Consider the following 27,624-nt stretch of genomic DNA (forward strand, 5'->3'; position numbering starts at 1 on the left):
GCAATAGACTGTATTCTCCTGTCCTACAGTCATCCTCTCCCCTGAAATGGCTGATAACAGGGGGCAATAGACTGTATTCTCCTGTCCTACAGTCATCCTCTCCCCTGAAATGGCTGATAACAGGGAGCAATAGACTGTATTCTCCTGTCCTACAGTCATCCTCTCCCCTGAAATGGCTGATAACAGGGGGCAATAGACTGTATTCTCCTGTCCTACAGTCATCCTCTCCCCTGAAATGGCTGATAACAGGGGCAATAGACTGTATTCTCCTGTCCTACAGTCATCCTCTCCCCTGAAATGGCTGATAACAGGGGGCAATAGACTGTATTCTCCTGTCCTACAGTCATCCTCTCCCCTGAAATGGCTGATAACAGGGGCAATAGACTGTATTCTCCTGTCCTACAGTCATCCTCTCCCCTGAAATGGCTGATAACAGGGGGCAATAGACTGTATTCTCCTGTCCTACAGTCATCCTCTCCCCTGAAATGGCTGATAACAGGGGGCAATAGACTGTATTCTCCTGTCCTACAGTCATCCTCTCCCCTGAAATGGCTGATAACAGGGGGCAATAGACTGTATTCTCCTGTCCTACAGTCATCCTCTCCCCTGAAATGGCTGATAACAGGGGGCAATAGACTGTATTCTCCTGTCCTACAGTCATCCTCTCCCCTGAAATGGCTGATAACAGGGGCAATAGACTGTATTCTCCTGTCCTACAGTCATCCTCTCCCCTGAAATGGCTGATAACAGGGGCAATAGACTGTATTCTCCTGTCCTACAGTCATCCTCTCCCCTGAAATGGCTGATAACAGGGGGCAATAGACTGTATTCTCCTGTCCTACAGTCATCCTCTCCCCTGAAATGGCTGATAACAGGGGGCAATAGACTGTATTCTCCTGTCCTACAGTCATCCTCTCCCCTGAAATGGCTGATAACAGGGGGCAATAGACTGTATTCTCCTGTCCTACAGTCATCCTCTCCCCTGAAATGGCTGATAACAGGGGCAATAGACTGTATTCTCCTGTCCTACAGTCATCCTCTCCCCTGAAATGGCTGATAACAGGGGCAATAGACTGTATTCTCCTGTCCTACAGTCATCCTCTCCCCTGAAATGGCTGATAACAGGGGCAATAGACTGTATTCTCCTGTCCTACAGTCATCCTCTCCCCTGAAATGGCTGATAACAGGGGGCAATAGACTGTATTCTCCTGTCCTACAGTCATCCTCTCCCCTGAAATGGCTGATAACAGGGAGCAATAGACTGTATTCTCCTGTCCTACAGTCATCCTCTCCCCTGAAATGGCTGATAACAGGGAGCAATAGACTGTATTCTCCTGTCCTACAGTCATCCTCTCCCCCTGAAATGGCTGATAACAGGGAGCAATAGACTGTATTCTCCTGTCCTACAGTCATCCTCCCCCTGAAATGGCTGATAACAGGGAGCAATAGACTGTATTCTCCTGTCCTACAGTCATCCTCTCCCCTGAAATGGCTGATAACAGGGAGCAATAGACTGTATTCTCCTGTCCTACAGTCATCCTCTCCCCTGAAATGGCTGATAACAGGGGGCAATAGACTGTATTCTCCTGTCCTACAGTCATCCTCTGCCCTGAAATGGCTGATAACAGGGAGCAATAGACTGTATTCCTCCTGTCCTACAGTCATCCTCTCCCTGAAATGGCTGATAACAGGGGGCAATAGACTGTATTCTCCTGTCCTACAGTCATCCTCTCCCCTGAAATGGCTGATAACAGGGGCAATAGACTGTATTCTCCTGTCCTACAGTCATCCTCACCCCTGAAATGCTGATAACAGGGAGCAATAGACTGTATTCTCCTGTCCTACAGTCATCCTCTCCCCTGAAATGGCTGATAACAGGGAGCAATAGACTGTATTCTCCTGTCCTACAGTCATCCTCTCCCCTGAAATGGCTGATAACAGGGGGCAATAGACTGTATTCTCCTGTCCTACAGTCATCCTCCCCCTGAAATGGCTGATAACAGGGGGCAATAGACTGTATTCTCCTGTCCTACAGTCATCCTCTGCCCTGAAATGGCTGATAACAGGGGGCAATAGACTGTATTCTCCTGTCCTACAGTCATCCTCTCCCCTGAAATGGCTGATAACAGGGAGCAATAGACTGTATTCTCCTGTCCTACAGTCATCCTCTCCCCTGAAATGGCTGATAACAGGGGGCAATAGACTGTATTCTCCTGTCCTACAGTCATCCTCCCCCCTGAAATGGCTGATAACAGGGGGCAATAGACTGTATTCTCCTGTCCTACAGTCATCCTCTGCCCTGAAATGGCTGATAACAGGGGGCAATAGACTGTATTCTCCTGTCCTACAGTCATCCTCTCCCCTGAAATGGCTGATAACAGGGGGCAATAGACTGTATTCAGTTACTATTATACATTTCGGTTTGTTCTTCCCTTTAGGCAGCTGTGGCCCCTGAAGGATATTAAGCTGACAGCCAATCAGGTATGAGAAGGCGTCACAGGCTCCTCCTACTTGTGGACAGTGATGGAACGCCCTGCATGTTCTCTTGACTTTTAGCTTGAGCCGCATGATACAAACGGTGTGGATTTTTGGGGTTCATGGGACGGTTGTGTGCAGGTTTCTGGTGTACGGCAGCCTCTCTGCAGTTTGTCGCACTTACTGAGATGCTCTGCACAAGTCTTGGGCTCCACCTTCCCCTGTAAACTGCAGCAAGGATGTAAGGTTGTGCCCCCCAGTACTGGATGCAGAGATAGACTTCTCCAGCCTCAGTGACTTGCTGAGGCCTCGTTCACATCTCTGTATGTGGTTCCGGTGTTCTGCCAAATCTCTATACCGGCAGTGACGAGTACGCCAAGGAATCAGCTGGAGGAGGGTGTGCGCGGCCCTGCGCAAGCGCACATCCACCGGCTTAGCAAAGAATTATTGCAGCGCCGCGATAGAAGTACTTCGTACACAGCGCGTGCGCACTTAGGGGTATAGAGATGTTATATCAGATCTCGCTACCCCTGAGTGCGCAGGCGCCCACAAATCATCAGTGAGCTCGGTATCCAGCACTCAGCTCTGCGGTAAAGATGAAATGGAACGGATGATTTGTGGGCGCCTGCGCACTCAGGGGTAGGGAGATCTGATATAACATTTTGCACTGCAAAGTGTGCACGCGCTGTGTACGAAGTACTTCTATCGCGGCGCTGCAATCATTCTTTGCTAAGCCGGTGGATGTGCGCTTGCGCAGCGCACACCCTCCTCCTGCTGATTCCTTGGCGATCTCGTCACTTCCGGTGCGGCCGCGTCGCTTCCGGTATAGACTTTTGGCAAGGTATAGAGATTTGGCAGAACACCGGCACAGAGCGGTCTGTCGGATCCTCCTTCACCGCTGGATCCCCATTGACTGCAGTGGGGTCCAGCACTGATTGGGCCGATTTCCATAAAAAATGCCGGGTTTCAGCTGGACATAAAACGTTTTCTTCTGGTCAAATCAGCCTAAGCACTGGTGGACCCCAGCGGCGGTGAAGTAGAGGGTCCGGCAGTGCTGTGCCGGAACAGCCTACCAGATCCACAAATGGAGATATGGACAATTCCTGAAGGAAACCTAAAACGCCTTAGGGCTCGTTCACATCACCGTCTGGATTTCCGCTCTATTCATCCGTTCAGAGGATCAATAAAACGCAAATAAATGGATCCTCTATGGAGGTGATAAAGTGTCAGTTACACTCCGTTTGGCTCCTTTCCGTCAGCGTCACGTTATTTTAGACGAAAAAAAAAATCCTACATGCAGGACTTCTGCTCCCGTCTAAAATAACGGATTAGTGACGGATACGTTTTGTTTTGCTGTAAAGTCAATTAGTGACTGATTGCTTTGTATGGGATCCGTTTTTCTGTTCCATTTTTTGTTTTCTGAGCATGCTCAAATGAAATTAAAAAAAAAGGATCAATTTAAAAACAATGAATAACGGAACATAACCGGAAAGCGAACGGATGCATTGTGTCCGTTTTTTAATGGATTTGTTTCATCAGTCCGTTAAAAAGAAAATATGCTTTCCGTTATTTATTTACTTTCCGTTATTTTGAACGGATTACAAATATAACGGAAAGCCTAGCGGTGATGTGAACGAGGCCTAACCCTAATCTTATTTAGACCCCAAACCATATTCCTAAAATAATCAGATGCCAGACCACTGCAATGAATCAGACACCTGACCACACTCCTAAAATTATCAGCCACCGGACCCCTAAATTATCAGACCCCCAGACCAGACACCTACCCTCAATCAGACCCCCAGACCAGACACCTACGCTCAATCAGACCCCCAGACCAGACACCTAAGCTCAATCAGACCCCCAGACCAGACACCTAAGCTCAATCAGACCCCCAGACCAGACACCTAAGCTCAATCAGACCCCCAGACCAGACACCTAAGCTCAATCAGACCCCCAGACCAGACGCCTAAGCTCAATCAGACCCCCAGACCAGACGCCTACGCTCAATCAGACCCCCAGACCAGACGCCTAAGCTCAATCAGACCCCCAGACCAGACGCCTACGCTCAATCAGACCCGCAGACCAGACGCCTACGCTCAATCAGACCCCCAGACCAGACGCCTACCCTCAATCAGACCCCCAGACCAGACGCCTACCCTCAATCAGACCCCCAGACCAGACGCCTACGCTCAATCAGACCCCCAGACCAGACGCCTACGCTCTATCAGACCCCCAGACCAGACGCCTACCCTCAATCAGACCCCCAGACCAGACGCCTACGCTCAATCGGACCCCCAGACCAGACGCCTACGCTCAATCGGACCCCCAGACCAGACGCCTACGCTCAATCGGTCCCCCAGACCAGACGCCTACGCTCAATCGGTCCCCCAGACCAGACGCCTACGCTCAATCGGTCCCCCAGACCAGACGCCTACGCTCAATCGGTCCCCCAGACCAGACGCCTACGCTCAATCGGTCCCCCAGACCAGACGCCTACGCTCAATCGGTCCCCCAGACCAGACGCCTACGCTCAATCGGTCCCCCAGACCAGACGCCTACGCTCAATCGGTCCCCCAGACCAGACGCCTACGCTCAATCGGTCCCCCAGACCAGACGCCTACGCTCAATCGGTCCCCCAGACCAGACGCCTACGCTCAATCGGTCCCCCAGACCAGACGCCTACGCTCAATCGGTCCCCCAGACCAGACGCCTACGCTCAATCGGTCCCCCAGACCAGACGCCTACGCTCAATCGGTCCCCCAGACCAGACGCCTACGCTCAATCGGTCCCCCAGACCAGACGCCTACGCTCAATCGGTCCCCCAGACCAGACGCCTACGCTCAATCGGTCCCCCAGACCAGACGCCTACGCTCAATCGGTCCCCCAGACCAGACGCCTACGCTCAATCAGTCCCCCAGACCAGACGCCTACGCTCAATCAGACCCCCAGACCAGACGCCTACGCTCAATCAGAACCCCAGACCAGACACCTACGCTCAATCAGACCCCCAGACCAGACACCTACGCTCAATCAGACCCCAGACCAGACGCCTACGCCCAATCAGACCCCCAGACCAGACGCCTACGCTCAGACCCCCAGACCAGACGCCTACGCTCAATCAGTCCCCCAGACCAGACGCCTACCCTCAATCAGACCCCCAGACCAGACGCCTACCCTCAATCAGACCCCCAGACCAGACGCCTACCCTCAATCAGACCCCCAGACCAGACGCCTACGCTCAATCAGACCCCCAGACCAGACGCCTACGCTCAATCAGACCCCCAGACCAGACGCCTACCCTCAATCAGACCCCCAGACCAGACGCCTACCCTCAATCAGACCCCCAGACCAGACGCCTACGCTCAATCAGACCCCCAGACCAGACGCCTACGCTCAATCAGACCCCCAGACCAGACGCCTACGCTCAATCAGACCCCCAGACCAGACGCCTACGCTCAATCAGACCCCCAGACCAGACGCCTACGCTCAATCAGACCCCCAGACCAGACGCCTACGCTCAATCAGACCCCCAGACCAGACGCCTACGCTCAATCAGACCCCCAGACCAGACGCCTACGCTCAATCAGACCCCCAGACCAGACGCCTACGCTCAATCAGACCCCCAGACCAGACGCCTACGCTCAATCAGACCCCCAGACCAGACGCCTACGCTCAATCAGACCCCCAGACCAGACGCCTACGCTCAATCAGACCCCCAGACCAGACGCCTACGCTCAATCAGACCCCCAGACCAGACGCCTACGCTCAATCAGACCCCCAGACCAGACGCCTACGCTCAATCAGACCCCCAGACCAGACGCCTACGCTCAATCAGACCCCCAGACCAGACGCCTACGCTCAATCAGACCCCCAGACCAGACGCCTACGCTCAATCAGACCCCCAGACCAGACGCCTACGCTCAATCAGACCCCCAGACCAGACGCCTACGCTCAATCAGACCCCCAGACCAGACGCCTACTCTCAATCAGACCCCCAGACCAGACGCCTACTCTCAATCAGACCCCCAGACTAGACGCCTACGCTCAATCAGAGCCCCAGACCAGACGCCTAAACCCAATCAGACCCCTAAGCTCAGACCCCAGACCAGACACCTAAACCCAATCAGACCCCTAAGCTCAATCAGACCCCCAGACCAGACACCTAAGCTCAATCAGACCCCCAGACCAGACACCTAAGCTCAATCAGACCCCAGACCAGACACCTAAGCTCAATCAGACCCCCAGACCCGACACCTAAGCTCAATCAGACCCGCAGACCAGATACCTAAACCCAATCAGACCCCAGACCAATCCCACTAAATGCATAGGAGTAGACAGTGCCAGTGTATGGTACAGGGACTGCAGAGACCACATGAGGATAGTGGCCCCATTGGGCTCCTCTTTGTCCCATTCGCCTCCGGCCACGGTCTCTAGCTCTGTGGTGCCCGATAGAAGGGACCCCAGAGCAGGTGCCCATCACTCACTGGTGGCTCCTCCATCCCCAGAGGCTCCTGCATGTGCTGCATCCCTGGTACTCACCCCCTTGTTTATGGGAGTGCCCCCGACATCACAGCATGAGCCCCCCGCTTGGATTCCAGCACGTTGCCATTTGCCTCATAAAGTTATTGGAAAAAACAATTGCCCCCTCCTGGTTCTCCCCACCCCAGGCTCTGCCGCTGACCAGGAGTCCAGCACACCCCACACCCTACCCGAGGAGAAAGGTGAGACGTAGTGTACCGACCCCGGGTCACCTGACGAGGGGGCACTTACTTTTATATGACCCGCGAATTCACCTGATGTAATGGCTTCTCCCCATCTCCTGCTCCCTGTGGTCTCCCCAGTATGAAGGCGCTGACCGAGCTTCATCTCATGCTCCAGTTACATCCAAAGCTGCAAACCTGTTTCACTCATCTGCGTCACCATGCGATCCTCCAGTCACTTCTAAAGCGTTATTTTTTTTGTTATATAAGATTCAACAAGAGAATATATATATATTTCAAAATGGACTGCAGCTTTGGATGTGACTGAAGTATAAGACGTGATGTTACAGCATAATAGGGAATACAGCTGTGGATATGACTGGAATATAAGGCAGAATTGTGAATACAGCTTTGGACGTGACTGGAGTATAGCACATAAGAGAATAGTGAATGCAGCTCTGGATGTGACTGGAGTATGAGATTATGTAAAAGCAGAATTGTGATTGCAGCTCTGGATGTGGCTGGAGTATAGCACATAAGAGAATAGTGAATGCAGCTCTGGATGTGACTGGAGTATAAGAGATTATGTAAAAGCAGAACTGTGATTGCAGCTCTGGATGTGACTGGAGTAAAGCACATAAGAAGTGATTGCAGCTCTGGATGTGACAGGAGTATAGCACATGATGTAAGGCAGGCTTATAAAGCGGTTCTGCTGTGCTGAAGGTAAAGTTCTCCTCTTCTGTTTCTAGAGATATTCCATCGTGAGACACAAGTGTTTCCAGTCTGCAATCGAGTGTCTGCAGAAAATCATGTAAGTCCCGGGGGCCACAGCAAACTTGGGGTTCATCCAAGCAGTAGACGCTGCGGGTAGGCTGCAGATCCTGTGTGGAGGAGGGGAAGCAGTATGGACTGACAGGGGCCGCCTCCTGACAACTCCCCCAACTCTGTCTGTGTCACCTTGCTGTGACATCGAGTATCTGCGCCCCGGCCGGTGCGGGGGTGTAACCTCCAGGATCACTTTTGTGGCACGCCCCTTTAATATAGTATTTCCCCCTTGAATTAGCTTCGTGCAGTAGATGATAAAAGGGGCAGATTCTGATGGTCAGATACAAACGACTCTCGGCCGGACCACCCGGTGTCGCCGCACGAACAGCCGCCACCCCGACCACGGAGCCCGATGTAGAGGACCCGATCCCTTCCTTTAGATGCGACTCTAACGCTCTCTTCCTGTCTCTCAGCTCGACGGTTGACCCGAAGGAGAAGCTGGGGATCATCCTGAAGACGTATCAGGAGATCGAGAAGACGGTGTCCCAGGTGCTGAGGAAAGACTACAAGCTGCCCATGGACGACCTGCTGCCGCTGCTGATATACGTGGTGTCTCGGGCGGGGTACGAGCCGTGCATACTGTCCACTCCGGGGCTACGTTACACAGAGGTCTGCAGCTAGAGGCGCCACATAGAGGGGAGACACGTGGCGTCTCGGGCGGGGTACGAGCCGTGCATACTGTCCACTCCGGGGCCCCGGCTCCACGTTACACAGGGGTCTGCAGCTAGAGGCGCCACATAGAGGGGAGACACGTGGCGTCTCGGGCGGGGTACGAGCCGTGCATACTGTCCACTCCGGGGCCCCGGCTCCACGTTACACAGAGGTCTGCAGCTAGAGGCGCCACATAGAGGGGAGACACGTGGCGTCCCGGGCAGAGTAAGAGCCGTACATACTGTCCACTCCGGGGCCCCGGCTCCACGTTACACAGAGGTCTGACGTGGCGTCCCGGGCAGAGTAAGAGCCGTACATACTGTCCACTCCGGGGCCCCGGCTCCACGTTACACAGAGGTCTGCAGCTAGAGGCGCCACATAGAGGGGAGACACGTGGCGTCCCGGGCAGAGTAAGAGCCGTGCATACTGTCCACTCCGGGGCCCCGGCTCCACGTTACACTGATGTCTGCAGCTAGAGGCCCCACATAGAGGGGAGACACGTGGCGTCCCGGGCAGAGTAAGAGCCGTGCATACTGTCCACTCCGGGGCCCCGGCTCCACGTTACACTGAGGTCTGCAGCTAGAGGCGCCACATAGAGGGGAGACACGTGGCGTCCCGGGCAGAGTAAGAGCCGTGCATACTGTCCACTCCGGGGCCCCGGCTCCACGTTACACAGAGGTCTGCAGTTAGAGGCCCCACATAGAGGGGAGACACGTGGCGTCCCGGGCAGAGTAAGAGCCATGCATACTGTCCACTCCGGGGCCCCGGCTCCATGTTACACTGAGGTCTGCAGCTAGAGGCCCCACATAGAGGGGAGACACGTGGCGTCCCGGGCAGAGTAAGAGCCGTACATACTGTCCACTCCGGGGCCCCGGCTCCACGTTACACAGAGGTCTGCAGCTAGAGGCCGTACATATTGTCCACTCCGGGGCCCCGGCTCCACGTTACACTGAGGTCTGCAGCTAGAGGCCCCACATAGAGGGGAGACACGTGGCGTCCCAGGCAGAGTAAGAGCCGTGCATACTGTCCACTCCGGGGCCTCGGCTCCGCGTTACACTGAGGTCTGCAGCTAGAGGCGCCACATAGAGGGGAGACACGTGGTGTCTCGGGCGGGGTACGAGCCGTGCATACTGTCCACTCCGGGGCCCCGGCTCCACGTTACACAGAGGTCTGCAGCTAGAGGCCCCACATAGAGGGGAGACACGTGGCATCCCAGGCAGAGTAAGAGCCGTACATACTGTCCACTCCGGGGCCCCGGCTCCACATTACACAGAGGTCTGCAGTTAGAGGCCCCACATAGAGGGGAGACACGTGGCGTCCCAGGCGGGGTATGAGCCGTGCATACTGTCCACTCCGGGGCCCCGGCTCCACGTTACACTGAGGTCTGCAGCTAGAGGCGCCACATAGAGGGGAGACACGTTGCGTCCCGGGCAGAGTAAAAGCCGTACATACTGTCCACTCCGGAGCCCCGGCTCCACGTTACACAGAGGTCTGCAGCTAGAGGCCCCACATAGAGGGGAGACACATGGCGTCCCGGGCAGAGTAAGAGCCGTACATACTGTCCACTCTGGGGCCCCGGCTCCACGTTACACAGAGGTCTGCAGCTAGAGGCGCCACATAGAGGGGAGACACGTGGCGTCCCGGGCAGAGTAAGAGCCGTACATACTGTCCACTCCGGGGCCCCGGCTCCACGTTACACAGAGGTCTGCAGCTAGAGGCCCCACATAGAGGGGAGACACATGGCGTCCCGGGCAGAGTAAGAGCCGTACATACTGTCCACTCTGGGGCCCCGGCTCCACGTTACACAGAGGTCTGCAGCTAGAGGCGCCACATAGAGGGGAGACACGTGGCGTCCCGGGCAGAGTAAGAGCCGTGCATACTGACCACTCCGGGGCCCCGGCTCCACGTTACACTGAGGTCTGCAGCTAGAGGCGCCACATAGAGGGGAGACACGTGGCGTCCCGGGCAGAGTAAGAGCCGTACATACTGTCCACTCCGGGGCCCCGGCTCCACGTTACACTGAGGTCTGCAGCTAGAGGCGCCACATAGAGGGGAGACACGTGGCGTCCCGGGCAGAGTAAGAGCCGTACATACTGTCCACTCCGGGGCCCCGGCTCCACGTTACACAGAGGTCTGCAGCTAGAGGCGCCACATAGAGGGGAGACACGTGGCGTCCCGGGCAGAGTAAGAGCCGTACATACTGTCCACTCCGGGGCCCCGGCTCCACGTTACACAGAGGTCTGCAGCTAGAGACGCCACATAGAGGGGAGACACATGGCGTCTCGGGCGGGGTACGAGCCGTGCATACTGTCCACTCCGGGGCCCCGGCTCCACATTACACAGAGGTCTGCAGCTAGAGGCGCCACATAGAGGGGAGACAAGTGGCGTCCCGGGCAGAGTAAGGGCCGTACATACTGTCCACTCCGGGGCCCCGGCTCCACATTACACTGAGGTCTGCAGTTAGAGGCCCCACATAGAGGGGAGACACGTGGCGTCCCGGGCAGAGTAAGAGCCGTACATACTGTCCACTCCGGGGCCCCGGCTCCACGTTACACTGAGGTCTGCAGCTAGAGGCCCCACATAGAGGGGAGACACGTGGCGTCCCGGGCAGAGTAAGAGCCGTACATACTGTCCACTCCGGGGCCCCGGCTCCACATTACACAGAGGTCTGCAGCTAGAGGCGCCACATAGAGAGGAGACAAGTGGCGTCCCGGGCAGAGTAAGAGCCGTACATACTGTCCACTCCGGGGCCCCGGCTCCACATTACACAGAGGTCTGCAGCTAGAGGCGCCACATAGAGAGGAGACAAGTGGCGTCCCGGGCAGAGTAAGAGCCGTACATACTGTCCACTCCGGGGCCCCGGCTCCACATTACACAGAGGTCTGCAGCTAGAGGCGCCACATAGAGAGGAGACAAGTGGCGTCCCGGGCAGAGTAAGAGCCGTACATACTGTGCACTCAGAAGACGCAGCGTCCGGGGCCCCGGCTCCACATTACACTGACATTTATTAGCAAGGATCAAACCGGGCCCCCCACACAAGACAGAAGGGTTACCGCCTAGACCCTTTTCAATGACCCTTGGGCCGTTTTTCCACTGCCTCATTTGCTAAAAGATGTTCCTTTAGACCAAGTTTTCACCTCCAGGAGAAGAGGAGATGATCCCAACTGAGACTGGGCCCCACAGCAGTCGCATGGTCGGCCGCTGGAGTAGTTACGCCTGTTTATCAGATATCCGCAGGGCGTGCCACAGAGGTGCACCACATAGAGGGGAGACCAAGTAGTTGTGATTGGCTTAGAATGGTCACATGACAGAAGTCCACGCCCTGATTTCTGTGACTTTCCCTTCTCCAGGATTCAGCACTTGGGAGCAGAGATCCACTTTATACAAGATCTGATGGATCCCAGTAACCGGGGAGGAATAAATGACTTCCTGCTGACCGCTGTGGAGGTAAGTAATGAAGCTCCCTGAGCACTGCCACAAGAGACCCCAGAGGGGCAGCGTAGCGGTATCAGTGACGTCATTAGCAGGGGGCGGGGCTGTGACAACTTAGAAGCAGACGCATCATTTGCACTTTGTTTCCCTCCGCAGTCTTGTTACGAGCACATTCAGAAAGACGAGGTTCGGCTTTTCAAATGATGCACAAGATTCACGACCTAAAACCGGACGAGTCTATGGAAAAGGCGGAGCAGAAGCTTTCTCCGCCCACACTATTAATGGACTCCTCCCACCGCTCCAGGAGGACACGCCTTATCTGGATATTCCTTCTTCATCTGACACACAGATAAATCAGTTCATATATTCCTTTCATAGATAAAACGCTTGCACATAAGGAAACCGAACAGTGTACATACCAGTCCTGCCCAGAAATAGTCCCCGAGAGGACGGAAAGGAAGGGATCAGCAGCGCCACCTGCTGGCCGGCAACAGAACTGGAGCTAAATCAGAGATCTGCAGCGCCACCTGCTGGCCGGAAACAGAACTGGAGCAAAATCAGAGATCTGCAGCACCACCTGCTGGCCGGCAACAGCACTGGAGCAAAATCAGAGATCTGCAGCACCACCTGCTGGCCGGAAACAGAACTGGAGCTAAATCAGAGATCTGCAGCACCACCTGCTGGCCGGAAACAGAACTGGAGCAAAATCAGAAATCTGCAGTACCACCTGCTGTCCGGAAACAGAACTGGAGCTAAATCAGAGATCTGCAGCACCACCTGCTGGCCGGAAACAGAACTGGAGCTAAATCGGAGATCTGCAGCACCACCTGCTGGCCAGGAGAGGGACTGGAGCTAAATTATTTTTTTAAAAATTGGACTTTTCTATCTATTTAAAATGAAAATAATGTTAACCCAATGACAGATTAGAAAAATTATATATATATATTCAATGAAATCAACAGGACGGACTGATATCACCACCTGCTGGTCAGGAGCAGAACTGTAATTGAAGAAGAAAGCGCATAGAAACACAAGGACAGACAAGATATTAACCCTACGACGTCACTACAGCTGCTGATATATCGTGTCACTGTGTTGGACGATTTATTATGCATTCACGATTATTGCAAAAAAACAAAAAAAAAACAAGATTCAAACACTTTTGCTGCAATCGGCCTCATTTAAAGGGGCAGCGCAGCCCTTGCAGCCAAATCCACTTTTTTTTTTCCTGGTGACGTCATCTGTTCTGTGCAGGTCCGGTCACGGGAACATTGTGGAGCGCAGATGGTGTGAGGGCCCCTTTAAGAGGCGCATAGAGGATCGAGAGAAATAATTTATTCAGTAGATTATTATATTTATACCGCATAGTGTGTAAGTCGGATCGGGGGATGTTCACACTACAGGGAACTAGAGATGAGCGAACTTCATATTTTGAAATTCGTTTATGCTTCGTTTGGTGGTAAAAGCAGAATTGCGCAATGGATTCCGTTACCGCGGAACATAACGCAATTCTATGACGGAATGGCTTTAGAGGACTCCCCTGCCAGCCCATAGACTTCTAAGTCCTCTCCTGCCTCTAATGCATTCCGTTATACATTCCGTCATAGAACTGCGTCCTGGTCCGCGGTAACGGAATCCATAACGCAATTCTGCTTTTACCACCAAACGAAGCGTGAACGAACTTCATAACATTAAATTCGCTCATCCCTACGGGGAACCTTTCATCCAATATAGAATAGCATTTAATGCTTTAGGGCAGCATGCAAAGGGTTAAATTGTAAAAATGGCAATTTTTACATTAAAGCTCCTCACTGGTTCTCGGCGGGTCATGGGGTGTCCGTCTTTCAGAATCCTGCCGGTCGCCGCGGCGCACCTCCGTCACATTAGAAGATATGCGCAGCGCTCATGTGATCTCCCACAATGCACCTCTCTGTGGTAAGTCAGAAGTGTGAATGCAGCTTTGGATGTGAGTGGAGTATATAAGACAAGATGTCATTGAAGATCAGCACCAGATCGTTTGAGCAGCGGATTCACACAGGTGGCGGCTGCTGTATACGGCGTATCTAATAGTCCGCGTTCTGCTGCCGACACAGGCAGAGTCACATGGGCACAGAACACAACAAAAGTGATTCAGACGAAGGGGGCGGGGTGCAGTCATCATCCTCCAGTCACATCCAGAGCTGCACTCACAGTTCTGCTGCCTTCCTGCTAGCACTCAGGTTACGGACCTCTCTGCTGCCCCCTGCTGGTTCAGAGTCTGCACAGATCATTACACAATGTAATACAGCTCAGGATGTGTACAGTGCTGTGACTACAGATCTGGATGTGACTGGAGTATAAGACGCGGTATAACTGACTGAGGATCAGGATGACGCCATCTCCATGAGAACGTCTCCAGGAGGCTTCCCTCTTCACCCAAAAGACGTGTGTCATACATGTACAGGGCAGAGAACATGGAGTACATACATGTACAGGGCAGAGAACATGGAGTACATACATGTACAGGGCAGAGAACATGGAGTACATACATGTACAGGGCAGAGAACATGGAGTACATACATGTACAGGGCAGAGAACATGGAGTACATACATGTACAGGGCAGAGAACACGGAGTACATACATGTACAGGGCAGAGAACATGGAGTACAGACATGTACAGGGCAGAGAACACGGAGTACAGACATGTACAGGGCAGAGAACACGGAGTACATACATGTACAGGGCAGAGAACACTGAGTACATACATGTAGAGGGCAGAGAACACGGAGTACATACATGTACAGGGCAGAGAACACGGAGTACATACATGTACAGGGCAGAGAACACGGAGTACATACATGTAGGGAGCACAGACATGTAGGGAGTACAGACATGTAGGGGCAGGGAGCACGGAGTACAGACATGTAGGGGCAGAGAACACGGAGTACAGACATGTACAGGGCAGAGAACACGGAGTACATACATGTAGAGGGCAGAGAACACGGAGTACATACATGTACAGGGCAGAGAACACGGAGTACATACATGTAGAGGGCAGAGAACACGGAGTACATACATGTAGAGGGCAGAGCACACGGAGTACATACATGTAGAGGGCAGAGCACACGGAGTACATACATGTAGAGGGCAGAGCACACGGAGTACATACATGTAGAGGGCAGAGCACACGGAGTACATACATGTAGAGGGCAGAGCACACGGAGTACATACATGTAGAGGGCAGAGCACACGGAGTACATACATGTAGAGGGCAGAGCACACGGAGTACATACATGTACAGGGCAGAGAACACGGAGTACATACATGTAGGGAGCACAGACATGTAGGGAGCACGGAGTACAGACATGTAGGGGCAGGGAGCACGGAGTACAGACATGTAGGGGCAGAGAACACGGAGTACAGACATGTAGGGGCAGAGAACACGGAGTACATACATGTAGAGGGCAGAGCACACGGAGTACATACATGTAGAGGGCAGAGCACACGGAGTACATACATGTAGAGGGCAGAGCACACGGAGTACATACATGTAGAGGGCAGAGCACACGGAGTACATACATGTAGAGGGCAGAGAACACAGAGTACATACATGTAGAGGGCAGAGAACACGGAGTACATACATGTACAGGGCAGAGAACACGGAGTACATACATGTAGGGAGCACAGACATGTAGGGAGCACAGACATGTAGGGAGCACGGAGTACAGACATGTAGAGGGCAGAGAACACGGAGTACAGACATGTAGGGGCAGAGAACACGGAGTACAGACATGTAGGGGCAGAGAACACGGAGTACAGACATGTAGGGGCAGAGAACACGGAGTACATACATGTAGAGGGCAGAGAACACAGTACATACATGTAGGGGGCACGGAGTACATACATGTAGGGGTCAGAGAACACAGAGTACATACATGTAGGGGGCACGGAGTACATACATGTAGGGGGCACGGAGTACAGACATGTAGGGGGCACGGAGTACAGACATGTAGGGGGCACGGAGTACAGACATGTAGGGGCAGGGAGCACGGAGTACATACATGTAGAGGGCAGAGAACACGGAGTACAGACATGTAGGGGCAGAGAACACGGAGTACAGACATGTAGGGGCAGAGAACACGGAGTACATACATGTAGAGGGCAGAGAACACAGTACATACATGTAGGGGGCACGGAGTACATACATGTAGGGGTCAGAGAACACAGAGTACATACATGTAGGGGGCACGGAGTACATACATGTAGGGGGCACGGAGTACAGACATGTAGGGGGCACGGAGTACATACATGTAGGGAGCATGAAGTACATACATGTAGGGGTCAGAGAACACAGAGTACATACATGTAGGGGGCACGGAGTACATACATGTAGGGGGCACGGAGTACATACATGTAGGGGGCACGGAGTACATACATGTAGGGGGCACGGAGTACATACATGTAGGGGGCACGGAGTACATACATGTAGGGGGCACGGAGTACATACATGTAGGGGGCACGGAGTACATACATGTAGGGGGCAGGGAGCACAGAGTACATACATGTAGGGGGCAGGGAGCACAGAGTACATACATGTAGGGGGCAGGTAGCATGCCGTACATACGTGATCTGATGGAGCGGGTACAGGAGCTCCTTGGTCCGCACGGAGCAGTCGGGCCGCTGCTGTATCCGCCACAGAACACTCCGATGCTGCTGGATTAACCCCTTAGATTGCTGTGTCTAAGGGCTCATGCATATGAACGTATTTTCTTTCCGTGTCTGTTCTGGTTTTTTTGCGGACCATATAAGGGACCATTCATTTTAATGGGTCTGCAAAAAAAAAACGGAAGGTACTCCATGTGCATTCCGTTTCTTTATTTCCGTTCCGCAAAATACATCCGGTCGTGTGCATGAGGCCTAAGAGGTTGAGGCTACTTTCCCACTTGCGGCAAAGGATTCCGGCAAAATGTACGCAAACTGCTGGCATTTGTAGGACTGATCAATCAGAAAAAAGCATCGAAACGCGGGGTCTGTCTTTCCGGTGTCATCCGGCAAAATGGATCCGTCATTTGTTTTTCACCTTTTTCGGTCTGTGCGAGTCAGGACGGATCCGGCAAGTGTTCTGTTTTTTTGGACAGAGATAAAACCCTAGCACGCTGCGGTATCATCCCCGTCCTGATCAGTCAAAGCTCTTCATTCAGTGTGCATTAGGATAAAACTGATCAGTTCTTTTCCGGTAGAGACCCCAGGACGGAACTCGGCGCCGGACGTGGACCGACAACTCAGGGGCCGCAGAAAGCTGGGTGGTCTCCGACAACTGCCGTTTACAGCGTTAATGTGGCTTCTCTCAACACAATATGGAGTCTTACGCCCCAGAGCTGTATCACACCCTATAGGATTAGATACACAGCTCAGCAGACAGTATCACACCCTATAGGATTAGATACACAGCTCAGCAGACAGTATCACACCCTATAGGATTAGATACACAGCTCAGCAGACAGTATCACACCCTATAGGATTAGATACACAGCTCAGCAGACAGTATCACACCCTATAGGATTAGATACACAGCTCAGCAGACAGTATCACACCCTATAGGATTAGATACACAGCTCAGCAGACAGTATCACACCCTATAGGATTAGATACACACGCTGAATTAGATACACAGCTCAGCAGACAGTATCACACAGGGTAGGATTAGATACACAGCTCAGCAGACAGTATCACACCCTATAGGATTAGATACACAGCTCAGCAGACAGTATCACACAGGATAGGATTAGATACACAGCTCAGCAGACAGTATCACACAGGATAGGATTAGATACACAGCTCAGCAGTCAGTATCACACAGGAGAGGATTAGATACACAGCTCAGCAGACAGTATCACGCAGGACAGGATAGATACACAGCTCAGCAGTCAGTATCACACAGGATAGGATTAGATACACAGCTCAGCAGACAGTATCACACAGGATAGGATTAGATACACAGCTCAGCAGACAGTATCACACAGGATAGGATTAGATACACAGCTCAGCAGACAGTATCACACAGGATAGGATTAGATACACAGCTCAGCAGACAGTATCACACAGGACAGGATTAGATACACAGCTCAGCAGTCAAGTATCACACAGGATAGGATTAGATACACAGCTCAGCAGGACAGTATCACACAGGATAGGATTAGATACACAGCTCAGCAGACAGTATCACACAGGATAGGATTAGATACACAGCTCAGCAGACAGTATCACACAGGACAGGATTAGATACACAGCTCAGCAGACAGTATCACACAGGATAGGATTAGATACACAGCTCAGCAGGCGGTATCACACGGGATAGGATTAGATACACAGCTCAGCAGACTGTATCACACAGGATAGGATTAGATACACAGCTCAGCAGACTGTATCACACAGGATAGGATTAGATACACAGCTCAGCAGACAGTATCACACAGGATAGGATTAGATACACAGCTCAGGAGACTGTATCACACAGGACAGGATTAGATACACAGCTCAGCAGACAGTATCACACAGGATAGGATTAGATACACAGCTCAGCAGACAGTATCACACATGATAGGATTAGATACACAGCTCAGCAGACAGTATTACACAGGATAGGATTAGATACACAGCTCAGCAGACGGTATCACACAGGAGAGGATTAGATACACAGCTCAGCAGGCGGTATCACACAGGATAGGATTAGATACACAGCTCAGCAGGCAGTATCACACAGGATAGGATTAGATACACAGCTCAGCAGACAGTATCACACAGGATAGGATTAGATACACAGCTCAGCAGACAGTATCACACAGGAGAGGATTAGATACACAGCTCAGCAGGCAGTATCACACAGGATAGGATTAGATACACAGCTCAGCAGGCAGTATCACACAGGATAGGATTAGATACACAGCTCAGCAGTCAGTATCACACAGGATAGGATTAGATACACAGCTCAGCAGTCAGTATCACACAGGATAGGATTAGATACACAGCTCAGCAGACAGTATCACACAGGATAGGATTAGATACACAGCTCAGCAGACAGTATCACACAGGATAGGATTAGATACACAGCTCAGCAGGCAGTATCACACAGGATAGGATTAGATACACAGCTCAGCAGACAGTATCACACAGGATAGGATTAGATACACAGCTCAGCAAACAGTATCACACAGGACAGGATTAGATACACAGCTCAGCAGACAGTATCACACAGGATAGGATTAGATACACGGCTCAGCAGGCAGTATCACACGGGAGAGGATTAGATACACAGCTCAGCAGACAGTATCACACGGGATAGGATTAGATACACAGCTCAGCAGACAGTATCACACGGGATAGGATTAGATACACAGCTCAGCAGACAGTATCACACAGGATAGGATTAGATACACAGCTCAGCAGACAGTATCACACAGGATAGGATTAGATACACGGCTCAGCAGACAGTATCACACAGGATAGGATTAGATACACGGCTCAGCAGACTGTATCACACGGGATAGGATTAGATACACGGCTCAGCAGACTGTATCACACGGGATAGGATTAGATACACAGCTCAGCAGACAGTATCACACGGGATAGGATTAGATACACAGCTCAGCAGACAGTATCACACGGGATAGGATTAGATACACAGCTCAGCAGCAGTATCACACAGGATAGGATTAGATACACAGCTCAGCAGACAGTATCACACGGGATAGGATTAGATGCACAGCTCAGCAGACAGTATCACACAGGATAGGATTAGATACACGGCTCAGCAGACAGTATCACACGGGAGAGGATTAGATACACAGCTCAGCAGACAGTATCACACAGGATAGGATTAGATACACAGCTCAGCAGACAGTATCACACGGGATAGGATTAGATACACAGCTCAGCAGACAGTATCACACAGGATAGGATTAGATACACAGCTCAGCAGACAGTATCACACAAGAGAAGCTGTGATCCAGGCTCAGCAGGCTGTATCTCACATGAGAGGCTTAGATACGGCTGTGCTGGCCGCTCCCAGTGTTTGGGGCTCTGGAGATGGTGAGGGAAGCGCCTGTGGCCCTCAGTGATGTGAGGAGAGGAGCAGGAGCCATCTCTGGGTGTACTAACATGGCCGCCGGAGGTGCAGGGGGCGGGGCTAGTGCTGACTGACCAGTGTGCTGGGCGGGGCCAGCCCTGTGACGTCACACCGCAAAGCATGCTGGGAGAGGAAAATTCCAGGAACCTGAGGGAAAGAGGAAGTTCTGCTGGAAACGTCCTGTAAAGAGGCTCTGATGTCCGGACAGCGGGAGGGAGAGCCCCGGCATGAGGAGCAGGTACCGGGGAGCCGGGGGCCGCAGGCAGTAGTGCAGTGTGTGATGTCTGTCACAGCTGGTGCTTCAGTAGTGCAGTGTATGATGTCTGTCACAGCTGGTGCTTCAGTAGTGCAGTGTATGATGTCTGTCACAGCTGGTGCTTCAGTAGTGCAGTGTATGATGTCTGTCACAGCTGGTGCTTCAGTAGTGCAGTGTGTGATGTATGTCACAGCTGGTGCTTCAGTAGTGCAGTGTATGATGTCTGTCACAGCTGGGGCTTCAGTAGTGCAGTGTATGATGTCTGTCACAGCTGGTGCTTCAGTAGTGCAGTGTATGATGTCTGTCACAGCTGGTGCTTCAGTAGTGCAGTGTATGATGTCTGTCACAGCTGGGGCTTCAGTAGTGCAGTGTATGATGTCTGTCACAGCTGGTGCTTCAGTAGTGCAGTGTATGATGTCTGTCACAGCTGGTGCTTCAGTAGTGCAGTGTATGATGTCTGTCACAGCTGGGGCTTCAGTAGTGCAGTGTATGATGTCTGTCACAGCTGGGGCTTCAGTAGTGCAGTGTATGATGTCTGTCACAGCTGGTGCTTCAGTAGTGCAGTGTATGATGTCTGTCACAGCTGGGGCTTCAGCAGTGCAGTGTGTGATGTCTGTCACAGCTGATGCTTCAGTAGTGCAGTGTATGATGTCTGTCACAGCTGGTGCTTCAGTAGTGCAGTGTATGATGTCTGTCACAGCTGGGGCTTCAGTAGTGCAGTGTATGATGTCTGTCACAGCTGGGGCTTCAGTAGTGCAGTGTATGATGTCTGTCACAGCTGATGCTTCAGTAGTGCATTGTATGATGTCTGTCACAGCTGGTGCTTCAGTAGTGCAGTGTGTGATGTCTGTCACAGCTGGTGCTTCAGTAGTGCAGTGTATGATGTCTGTCACAGCTGGTGCTTCAGTAGTGCAGTGTATGATGTCTGTCACAGCTGGTGCTTCAGTAGTGCAGTGTATGATGTCTGTCACAGCTGGTGCTTCAGTAGTGCAGTGTGTGATGTATGTCACAGCTGGGGCTTCAGTAGTGCAGTGTATGATGTCTGTCACAGCTGGGGCTTCAGTAGTGCAGTGTATGATGTCTGTCGCAGCTGGTGCTTCAGTAGTGCAGTGTATGATGTCTGTCGCAGCTGGTGCTTCAGTAGTGCAGTGTATGATGTCTGTCGCAGCTGGTGCTTCAGTAGTGCAGTGTATGATGTCTGTCGCAGCTGGTGCTTCAGTAGTGCAGTGTATTCTGCCTGTCGCAGTTGATGCTTCAGTAGTGCAGTGTATGATGTCTGTGGCATCTGATGCTTCAGTAGTGCAGTGTATTCTGCCTGTCACAGTTGATGCTTCAGTAGTGCAGTGTATGATGTCTCTGACAGCTGATGCTTCAGTAGTGCAGTGTATGATGTCTGTGGCAGCTGATGCTTCAGTAGTGCAGTGTATGATGTCTGTCGCAGCTGGTGCTTCAGTAGTGCAGTGTATGATGTCTGTCGCAGCTGGTGCTTCAGTAGTGCAGTGTATGATGTCTGTCGCAGCTGGTGCTTCAGTAGTGCAGTGTATGATGTCTGTCACAGCTGGTGCTTCAGTAGTGCAGTGTATTCTGCCTGTCGCAGTTGATGCTTCAGTAGTGCAGTGTATGATGTCTGTGGCATCTGATGCTTCAGTAGTGCAGTGTATTCTGCCTGTCACAGTTGATGCTTCAGTAGTGCAGTGTATGATGTCTCTGACAGCTGATGCTTCAGTAGTGCAGTGTATGATGTCTGTGGCAGCTGATGCTTCAGTAGTGCAGTGTATGATGTCTGTCGCAGCTGGTGCTTCAGTAGTGCAGTGTATGATGTCTGTCGCAGCTGGTGCTTCAGTAGTGCAGTGTATGATGTCTGTCGCAGCTGGTGCTTCAGTAGTGCAGTGTATGATGTCTGTCACAGCTGGTGCTTCAGTAGTGCAGTGTATTCTGCCTGTCGCAGTTGATGCTTCAGTAGTGCAGTGTATGATGTCTGTGGCAGCTGATGCTTCAGTAATGCAGTGTATTCTGCCTGTCACAGTTGATGCTTCAGTAGTGCAGTGTATGATGTCTCTGACAGCTGATGCTTCAGTAGTGCAGTGTATGATGTCTGTGGCAGCTGATGCTTCAGTAGTGCAGTGTATTATGTCTCTGACAGCTGATGCTTCAGTAGTGCAGTGTGTGATGTCTGTCACAGCTGGTGCTTCAGTAGTGCAGTGTGTGATGTCTGTCACAGCTGATGCTTCAGTAGTGCAGTGTATGATGTCTGTGGCAGCTGATGCTTCAGTAGTGCAGTGTATTATGTCTCTGACAGCTGATGCTTCAGTAGTGCAGTGTATGATGTCTCTGACAGCTGATGCTTCAGTAGTGTACATTTAATTTGATCTTTAAAGGTGGCGTCCGCTCGAGAGCACAGCGGACTCCATAACTGCCGGGTTTCTGCTGTTTTCAACAGTGGAGGTCTGGGGGTAATGCCCACGATCGGCGGGAGTGCTGATCGCAGCCATTTACCCCTCAGATGCCATGAAATGTGACCACATCATGTGCACTTTCCAGCCGAGGCCGTACTAGTAACAGGACTGAGACTGTACGAGGGCCGATTACTAGTATATTCCAATGCTGGCCTGAAGGGGGCAGCACAGCACTGGAATCTGAGTCCTGTATAATGTAATGCAGCTGCTGTGAAACTACAACTCCCAGCATGGACACTTGCTTGGCTATTCTGGTACCTCCCATATAAATAAAAAGGAGGATTGTGGGGGTTGTAGTTTCAGAACAGCTGAGAGCCAGAGGTTGCCCGTCCCCGCAGTAATGGGTTACAGAATACAAGTTACAAAGATTGTTTGTTATAGTCCGCTACGGTGACTTGGGGAGAATAAAAAGTTTTAGAAACTTAAAAAAATAAAGTATATAAATATATATAATTCAAATCACTCCCTTTCCTTGGAATAAAATTGAAAATGTTAAACATTACGGACTTCACGTGTCCTAAAACACCCGTACTATTATAATATTAAAATACTTATTCCATACAACATAATAGAAAAAAATCAAAAAGGCCGATTAGCCATTTTTTTGTCACTTCACCTCACAAAAAAAGAAAAACAATAAAAAGTGATCAAAAAGTCATACACTAAAAACTACAGATCATCCCACAAAAAATGATCCCTCACACCGCTCCGTAAACGTTACGCAGGTCTGAATAGGGTGATGAAAAGAAAAAAAATAATTTCCCACAGTTTTTATGTTTTTCACTATTCGCACAAGAAAAACTACATAAATGTGGAATCACTGTAATTGTAATGACCCAGAGAGTGAAGGGAACAGCTCAGTTTTACCTCATTGGAATTTCATTTTTTCCCAATTCCACCCCATTTGGAATTATTTTCCTGCTTCTCACTACATTGCATGCAATAGTAAATGGTGACTTTAGAAACTTGTCCCGCAAAAAAACAAGCCCTCATACGGCTATGTGAACAGAACAAAAAGAAAAAATAAATATGGCTCCAGGAAGGCAGGGAGTGAAGAGAGTAAAAAACTGAAAATCTCAGGGTCCTGAAAAGGTAAATGATCTTTTGAGGTCGGTGAAAAGATTCCATGCAACATCTCCAACTGTGCAGTGACTTTAATAATTTATGTTTCACAGGATGAAGAGCTGAGCAATTTTAATGCCACAGAGATGTATGTGAGGGGTGATGACCAGTGTAAGGAGGACATTCCTACAGAGACAGATGTGAGGGGTGATGACCAGTGTAAGGAGGAGATTCCTACAGAGACAGATGTGAGGGGTGATGACCAGTGTAAGGAGGAGATTCCTACAGAGACAGATGTGAGGGGTGATGACCAGTGTAAGGAGGACATTTCTACATAGACAGATGTGAGGGGTGATCACCAGTGTAAGGAGGACATTCCTACAGAGACAGATGTGAGGGTTGATGAGGAATACAAGGAAGAGATTCCTACAGAGACAGATGTGAAGGGTGATGACCAGTGTAAGGAGGACATTCCTACAGAGACAGATGTGAGGGGTGATGACCAGTGTAAGGAGGACATTCCTACAGAGACAGATGTGAGGGGTGATGACCAGTGTAAGGAGGACATTTCTACATAGACAGATGTGAGGGGTGATCACCAGTGTAAGGAGGACATTCCTACAGAGACAGATGTGAGGGGTGATGACCAGTGTAAGGAGGACATTCCTACAGAGACAGATGTGAGGGGTGATGACCAGTGTAAGGAGGACATTCCTACAGAGACAGATGTGAGGAGCGATGAGGAATACAAGGAGGAGATTCCTACAGAGACAGATGTGAGGGGTGATGACCAGTGTAAGGAGGACATTCCTACAGAGACTGATGTGAGGAGCGATGAGGAATACAAAGAGGAGATTCCTACAGAGACAGATGTGAGGGGTGATGACCAGTGTATGGAGGACATTCCTACAGAGACAGATGTGAGGGGTGATGACCAGTGTAAGGAGGAGATTCCTACAGAGAATGTTCTGTTTGCGGCAAAACTGACCCATATAAAAAAAAAAAATTGGATAATTATATCTGGTGGCATCAGAGGCAGAGCTCATTTGCTTCCCTTTCTTCCAATTTTAATGTGACTGTTAGGAGGTAAAAAATTATATTACTTAAACATTTTTGTTCTTGGCAGGTGACTGTACCAGGAACTTGGAGAGACATCTGATATCTTCAGATTATAATCCAGGTGTCACATCAGATACATACAAAGACCTTGACATTATCCCAGATGTACCCTCAGGGCTTCACAGCAAAATGTCATCTGATTCATCACAGACTAGAATGCAGAAGCAAAGTCACCGAAGGAGTGGGGGAGTCCAAAGAGCTCTAAAAGGGAAGACACTGTTTTCCTGTTCTAAAAGTGGCAAATGTTTTACAAAAAAATCAAATCCGGAAAAATATCAGATTATTCACACAGGGGAGAAGCCATATTCATGTTCAGAATGTGGTAAATGTTTTGCTCAGAAATCAAATCTTGAGAGACATCAGAGGATTCACACAGGGGAGAAACCATATTCATGTTCGGAATGTGAGAAATGTTTTAATCAGGAGCATCATCTTGTTGAGCACTTAAAAACTCACACAGGGGAGAAGCCATTTTCATGCCAAGAATGTGGGAAATGTTTTACCCAGAAAGCACATGTTGTTGAACATCTGAAATCTCACACAGGGGAGAAACCATTTTCATGTCCAGAATGTGGGAAATGTTTTGCTCATAAAACAGCTCTTTTTCAACATCAGAGAATTCACACAGAAGAAAAGCCATATTCATGTTCAGAATGTGGGAAATGTTTTGCTCAGAAATCAATTCTTATTCAACATGAAAAACAACACACAGGGGAGAAGCCTTATTCATGTGCAGAATGTGGAAAATGTTTTGCTGTGAAATCAGTTCTTCTTCAACATGAGAAGCATCACACAGGGGAGAAGCCATTTGTATGTTCAGAATGTGGAAAATGTTTTACTAGAAAATTAGGTCTCCTTCTACATGAAAGAATTCACACAGGAGAGAAGCCGTATTCATGTTCAGAATGTGGGAAATGTTTTACTCAGAAATCAAATCTTCAGAGTCATCAGAAAGTTCACACAAAGGAGAAGCCGTATTCATGTTCAGAATGTGAGAAATGTTTTACTCAGAAATTACACCTTCAGAGACATCAGATAATTCACACAGGAGAGAAGCCGTATTCATGTTCAGAATGTGGAAAGTCTTTTACTCAGAAATTACATCTTCAGAGCCACCAGAGAATTCACACAGGGGAGAAGCCGTATTCATGTTCAGAATGTGGGAAATGTTTTACTCAGAAATCAAGTCTTGAGCGCCATCAGATGATTCACACAGAGTAGAAGCGATATTCATGTTCAGAATGTAAGGATGTTTTAATTAGGAATATAATTTTGAAATCCATAAAAAAATTCACACAGGGGAGAAACCATATTTATGTTCAGAATGTGGAAAATATTTTGCTAAAAAAATTAATAATAATCAGGTCTTCATCAACATCAAAGACTTCACACACGGGTGAAGCAATTTTAACTTCTTCCCCATATCTGCCATACATGTACAGCAGAGAAGTTGCCAAATATTTAAAAGGGTTTTCTGATTACACAAAAAATATATTAAAAACGCCATTATTGAACCTTACTGTATTATATAAGCCAGATGATGAAGTTCTGAGTGCCTTTTGACTCCTCCAGTATAATTGCGATCTGTGACCCGCACCCTGTGTTTACACCCCAGCATAATACTCACTGGGAGTGTCTGTAGCATCAGGTCTCCCTCTCCTTCCCCTCCCGACTGGAACATTACAGATCTAAGCAGGGTTAGCAGCCTCATTAATATTCACTTCAGTGCAGTGAATAATAATTAAGCTGTGTCTGATATGGGTTGGGGTGGGGCCTTCTTCCAGAACATATAGGTACATCTCAATAAATTAGATTATAATCTTAAAGTTAGTTTAAGTAATTAATTTCAAAAAGTGAAGCTCATATGTTCATAGATTCATTACACACAGTGATCTACACTCACCTAGAGAATTATTAGGAACACCATACTAATACGGTGTTGGACCCCCTTTTGCCTTCAGAACTGCCTTAATTCTACGTGGCATTGATTCAACAAGGTGCTGATAGCATTCTTTAGAAATGTTGGCCCATATTGATAGGATAGCATCTTGCAGTTGATGGAGATTTGAGGGATGCACATCCAGGGCACGAAGCTCCCGTTCCACCACATCCCAAAGATGCTCTTTTGGGTTGAGATCTGGTGACTGTGGGGGCCATTTTAGTACAGTGAACTCATTCTCATGTTCAAGGAACCCATTTGAAATGATTCGAGCTTTGTGACATGGTGCATTATCCTGCTGGAAGTAGCCATCAGAGGATGGGTACATGGTGGTCATGAAGGGATGAAAATGGTCAGAAACAATGCTCAGGAGCCCGTGGCATTTAAACGATGGCCAATTGGCACTAAGGGGCCTAAAGAGTGCCCAGAAAACATCCCCCACACCGTTACACCACCACCACCAGCCTGCACAGTGGTAACAAGGCATGATGGATACATGTTCTCATTCTGTTTACGCCAAATTTGGAGTCTACCATTTGAATGTCTCATCAGACCAGGAAAAATTTTTCCAGTCTTCAACAGTCCAATTTTGGTGAGCTCG

General features: G+C 50.3%; 2 protein-coding genes across 2 annotated transcripts; both read left to right on the plus strand.

The window, feature by feature from the left end:
* Window positions 1–2,436: 2,436 nt before the first annotated feature.
* LOC122939538 (ALS2 C-terminal-like protein) lies at window positions 2,437–13,903 on the plus strand (the record flags this gene model as incomplete). The annotated part of the gene is made up of 6 exons (XM_044295604.1): window positions 2,437–2,481; window positions 7,146–7,199; window positions 7,928–7,989; window positions 8,417–8,566; window positions 12,005–12,101; window positions 12,243–13,903. Coding segments are annotated over 6 exons (456 nt in total), but the record flags the coding sequence as incomplete, so codon positions are not given.
* Window positions 13,904–20,323: 6,420 nt separating this feature from the next.
* On the plus strand, window positions 20,324–27,017 carry LOC122937819 (gastrula zinc finger protein XlCGF8.2DB-like). The gene is made up of 2 exons (XM_044292915.1): window positions 20,324–20,429; window positions 25,092–27,017. Exon 2 carries the CDS (start codon window positions 25,214–25,216, stop codon window positions 26,303–26,305), a length of 1,092 nt encoding a protein of 363 aa, XP_044148850.1. The 5' UTR covers window positions 20,324–20,429; window positions 25,092–25,213; the 3' UTR covers window positions 26,306–27,017.
* Window positions 27,018–27,624: the final 607 nt, after the last annotated feature.

The sequence above is a fragment of the Bufo gargarizans genome, chromosome 5 (genome assembly GCF_014858855.1).
Source record: "Bufo gargarizans isolate SCDJY-AF-19 chromosome 5, ASM1485885v1, whole genome shotgun sequence".
Classification (NCBI taxonomy): domain Eukaryota; kingdom Metazoa; phylum Chordata; class Amphibia; order Anura; family Bufonidae; genus Bufo; species Bufo gargarizans.